At 57.1% G+C, this 5,243-nt stretch overlaps 1 protein-coding gene across 1 annotated transcript; it reads left to right on the top strand.

Annotated features, from left to right (window-relative positions):
- The first annotated feature begins 1,970 nt into the window (after window positions 1–1,970).
- On the top strand, window positions 1,971–4,665 carry LOC106500127 (P2Y purinoceptor 1-like). The gene has a single exon (XM_013961804.2). The coding sequence runs from the start codon at window positions 1,982–1,984 to the stop codon at window positions 3,044–3,046; it is 1,065 nt and encodes a 354-aa protein (XP_013817258.2). The 5' UTR covers window positions 1,971–1,981; the 3' UTR covers window positions 3,047–4,665.
- The last annotated feature ends 578 nt before the right edge of the window (window positions 4,666–5,243 follow it).

The following is a 5,243-nucleotide window of genomic DNA, read 5'->3' as shown; positions in this document are numbered from 1 at the left end:
GTGGCCATGCCCTTTCCCGGGCCCAGCCCAGCAGGCGAAGTTGTTTTGCGAAGGTCCTTGCCCTGTGACTCATCAGGCTAAACGCTCTCTCTCCTGATTGCTGGCCTCCGGTCTCTTGTTCCCAGCAATAGTTATCCCTGGCCTTGTTCAGACCGCAGCACCTTTCAGAGACGAAAATGGGAGCTCACCTTCCTTAGGGCTGGGAAACTTGGGGGTCCTCTTTGAAGTTGCTGGTTTCAACTCTTGCCCCACCCTTGCAATATCTGGGCATCTTCTGCGTGATGTCCCCAGCCACAGACTTTCTTGCACTTCCTGTCAAAATCTCACAGAGGTGGAGGCGGAAGAGAATTTTTGCCTGTGTTTTGGGGAGGTGTATAAAAGTAAGCAGCCATGGCAGGTTGTTGCTGCGTGTTGTAAAGAAGGTGCAGCCATGGGGCATGGGGCATGGTTTACTGCTGTCTGCACTGAGGCCAAACAGCTGTGCACACCTGTGTGTGCTGACACAGCCCTTGGTGACAGTCGGCTGCTGGAGCGGGCCAAGGCCTTCGGCAGGAGCCTTTCTGAACACTGCTGACCTTTGCTTTCACTTGTGCTCCTTCCTTCAAGCGTTCCAGAGAGCATGGAGCATTTCTGGGCTCTGCTGCCTTACAGCACAGCACAGTCGCAGCACAGCACTGCGATGAGGAGAAAAGGTGCTGGGACTGGAAACGAGAGCCCGCTCACCGGGTGTGATTTTCCCAGCTGGTTGCCTCCATTCTCTAGGGACGGGGTGTCTCTCCTCACCTGAAATGGGACAGAACAAAGCAACAGGGAATAAGCTAAAAAGCTGGTGCTTTGACCCCCTTCGTGAGACGTCTCCCACCTCTCTAGCCAGCCTGATACGGAGTCACCGTCTTGCATCCTTCCCTGCCCCCTTCCTCCCGCTCCTGCCAGGCACACGCAGAGTCAGAAATAGCTGGGGCCTGCACGTCCCTGGCGCCCAGCTCAGAAATATCCGAAGGGGGTTGGCAGCAGGCGCCGAGCAGCAGGAGGCATCAGGCATCCAGCCCCCGTGAGCTCCCGCTCCGTGTTGAGCCGGCCCCAGCGAACTGCCTCCGCCGAAATACCCGGGGGAAACCCGGAGCGGCAGGGGAGGCTGCGACCCGCGCCCGGAGCACCCGGGCGGCCCGGCCCGGCCTCGGCCAGGCCAAGCGGCGCTGCGGCGCTGCCGGCCCGCGGGGAAGCGGCCGGGCCCGGCCCGCCCCCCGCAGTGCCCTCCCCGCCCGGGCCGCGGCGCTGCGGGCCCCGCCACGCCGGGCCCCGCGCTCCGGGCACGCGCTCGCGGCGCCGCTCCGCGCACCGGGCACCGCGATCCCGCGCACCGCGATCCCGGACACCGCTCCGCGCACCGGGCACCGCGATCCCGCGCACCGCGATCCCGGACACCGCTCCGCGGCTCCGCGCACCGGGCACCGCGATCCCGGACACCGCTCCGCGGCTCCGCGCACCGGGCACCGCGCTCCCGCGCACCGCTCCGCGCACCGGGCACCGCGATCCCGGACACCGCTCCGCGCACCGGGCACCGCGATCCCGGCACCGCGATCCCGGACACCGCTCCGCGGCTCCGCGCACCGGGCACCGCGATCCCGCGCACCGCTCCGCGCACCGGGCACCGCGCTCCCGCGCACCGCTCCGCGGCTCCGCGCACCAGGGCACCGCGATCCCGGGCACCGCTCCGGGCACCAGGGCACCGGGCACTGCGCTCCCGGGCTCTGCTCCACGGCTCCGCGCACCAGGGCACCGCGCTCCCGCGCATCACTCCGCGGCTCCGGACACCGCCTCCTCCGGGCACCGCCACCCCGGGGCACCGCCGCCACTGCCGCAAGCACCGCCGCCCCGGACAGCACTGCCCGGCCCGAGCGGGCGCGGCCGCAGCGCGGGGCCAGGAGGAACCGCCGCTGCCCCCCACGTCCCCAGGCTGAGCCCCCGCCACCCCGGCCCCATGGCCACGGAGGCTGCTCTGGCCTGGGCTCCGCAGCCCGGCAATGGCAGCGGGGCAGCCTGCCCCGTGAACATGGCCTTCGCCCACCACTACTTGCCTGCTGTCTATCTGGTGGTGATCCCCCTGGGGCTGGTGGGCAACGCGCTGGGCCTGTGGCAGCTGTGCACCGGACTGCGGCGGAGCGCCCGCAGCGCCCTGAGCCTGCTGGTGGGCAACCTGGGCCTGGCCGACCTGCTGTACGTCAGCACGCTGCCCTTCCTGGTGAGCTACTACTTGCAGGGCAGAGTGTGGCTCTTCGGCAGGGTCTGGTGCCGGCTCACCCGAAGCCTCTTCCATCTCAACCTCTACGCCAGCATCGGCTTCCTCACCTGCATCAGCGTCCACCGGTACCTGGGCATCGTGCACCCGATGAAAATGCGGGGCAGGTGCCAGACTCTCACCTCTTCCCTGTGGCTCAGCGTGATGGTCTGGGTATGGGTCATTGCACAGGTAGCGCCCGATTTAGCCTTCAGCAAAATGGACTACACAGGGACGCGGTGCCACGACACGACGGAGTACAAGAACCTGGGCGCTTACTTGCCATACACTGCAGCCATTACCGTGACTGGCTTTGTCATCCCCTTTCTCATCATCATCGCATGCTATGGCCATGTGGTCGTGGTGCTCTGCAGGAACAGCACCGTGGACGCCAGACTACGGAGAAGAAGCATCAGACTGGTGATAGTTGTGATGGTCCTCTTCTCACTCTGCTTCCTCCCCTATCACATATTCAGAAACCTCAACTTGTTGTCTCGAAGATGGCAACTGCAAGGGTCCTGCACACAGACTTTAAATAACATTTACATTTCCTACCAAGTGACCCGCGGCCTGGCCAGCTTGAACAGTGCCTTGAACCCCCTGCTCTACATAATGACCAGCGAAGACTGCATGTCACGCGTGAGGACTCTCCAGCAAAGGGCCAGCCACTCTCTGCGCTCTCTCTTCAGGAGCGAAGCCAGTCACCAGACGGATGAGAAGAAAATCAACATCATTCACTGTGAGCAGCAGCTTTCTGATGAGCTCTGAGTTACCCAGCTCAAGATGTGGATTTGAGACAGGACTCTCTCCTTCACCTAAGGAGAGGCAAAGGGAATTAACTACCTACCTCGCAGGAGTAGTGTAAGGGCAAATTTTAGGGGGAAGTGCTTTGGAAATGAAAATGTTCATAAAAACATCAGATATTAAATATATGACTAAGCTGTGCCAGTTCTTGTGTAAGTTGTTCCTGGGTGACTGAGCTGCTTCAGGACCTGCGTTATCCTCTATTGCTCACCTCCTTTTCAGAAGAAAAAAGTATTTTAGCATTACTCACTCTCTTCCGGAAGAGCATATAGCAGACAACAACAAAGTGGCATTTTAAAGTTTCTGGAGGCGGATGTTCTGTAAGGTGATGACTGCAGAAACCTGAACCACTGGTTCCAACAGGCAAATCTCAGGAGATTTTCCAAATCTTCAGGTGGGTGGCTGCATATTACTCTTGCATCTAGCCTTGCATTATTAGAAACTAGACATGCAAACACACACCTGACATGTGTGTGTGTGTGTATGTTAACCTGACCACAGCTGGCCTAGTAATAGTTATGGATCAAATGATTAAATCTGTGGCCGTTAATAATTAAATTTGTGACCATTAATGATCACTATCAATAGCAGCTGACTCATTGCATGAAAAGTTTGACTCTACAGTATCTGAAATGTGGCAATGATTTTTTTTTTAATAGGCTTGTAGCTGTGAGAGCACAGTGATAGGTCCATGATAGGGCCTTTGTGCGTAGCTTTGCTTGTGGCTGTGCATGCACAAACCTAGATTCATAACAGCTGTGTGTTTGCATATCAGGCCCGTGCCTAGCAAGTCTGATTGATTGCACACTAAACTTGGTGGAAATCTCTCCTGATAATTTCATAAAAATGAGCAGGCGTTCAGAGTCAGAAGTTTGGTGCTTTCGACCGTGTCCATTAAGCAATGGGTGGGAAGCCCAGTTTACAAAGCAGCCATGAGTTTCAGCCTTACCCTAGTGAGTATTCAGAAATGGTCATCCTACACTTCTCTTGCACTTCTGAAATCACTGTTCAAGGGGTAGATGAAGACATCCACTGACCCAAAGAGAGTCAGATATCCTAGTTTGTTTGCCATCATAGATGGCAATTGCTATTTTTTTAAGATACAAATAGATTCTCTGCACACCTTAAACAATACTTGTTTTACAGTCATCTTCCCAGCCTTGCCCAAAGAGAGGCAACACGGGTTTGAAGACTTGTGAAGGAAAGATTAGACAGCAAGGGTAGGGTTTGCGCTGTCTCCCGGGTGGGCTGTTACCAATACCATGGGGTTCCCTGCTTCCCAAGGAAGCGAAGGCTGCCAAGCGGTGGTTTACTTTTTCCTCTTGCTATTCTCACCACTAACAGCTCAAATATTTCAGGTCTTGTGACAAGAGTGATGTAATTTTTAATAATTGTTAAAATCAGACAATAGTGGGAAAGTGCCAGCCCATGAACTCTGCACCCTTTGGCACGAAGCCCAATGTTTCTCACTGTCAACTGCTGCTCGTGCCGACCCACCTTCTCTGTGCCACAGAGGAAGCCGCAGCTAGCTTTCAGACAGCGTTAATATGTCTAAAGTGCAAATAAACACTTAATGCTTTCAATCATGAGTTGTCTGGCTTCTTTTAAAGCTTTATAGGAACACATAAGCCAGCTGGCCTGCGGGCTGGAGCAGGAGGCCTGCCTGCTGCAGGAGGAAGCGACAAGTTTCAGGGGGCTCTGCAGAGTGGGAGCTGCTGGGAACACTGTTTGCCTGTCCACCTGGAGAGACTGTCCGCGGTGAGGCTCCGTCCCCCCAGAGAGAAGCAGTGCTGGGCCAGGACGGACCAAGGTAGGTCCTTGAAACGTGCTCAGCACCTGGCAGGGGTCCAGCAAAGCACTCGAGCATCTCTGAAACTGTCAGCTCCTACCTCATCCGGACGAAATCGAAAGGCAAAGCTTAAATTCACAAATGAGAAGATGTTCTTCTGCCTCTGCAGTAGGGAAGACTTTCAGGACGTCAGGACCTGGTCTGGCCTCTGTTGTTTGCACACAGTCTGTGGAGCTGGGACCTCCCTGGAGCTTCACCAGAGCTCTGAACTCTCTCCCTCCTTGCCTGAGGAAACACATTTCTGAAAGCTGCCCAGCTCTTCTGTCTTTGTCCATGGATCTCATCAAAGACACTGCATCGCCCAGCAGATCT

The sequence above is a fragment of the Apteryx mantelli genome, chromosome 18 (assembly GCF_036417845.1).
Source record: "Apteryx mantelli isolate bAptMan1 chromosome 18, bAptMan1.hap1, whole genome shotgun sequence".
NCBI lineage: Eukaryota > Metazoa > Chordata > Aves > Apterygiformes > Apterygidae > Apteryx > Apteryx mantelli.
This window is presented reverse-complemented; position numbering and strand designations above follow the sequence as displayed.

Coding starts and splice junctions, on each gene's coding strand:
- LOC106500127 (XM_013961804.2), top strand. CDS start 1,982: ATGGCCACGGAGGCTGCTCTGGCCTGGGCTCCGCAGCCCGGCAATGGC.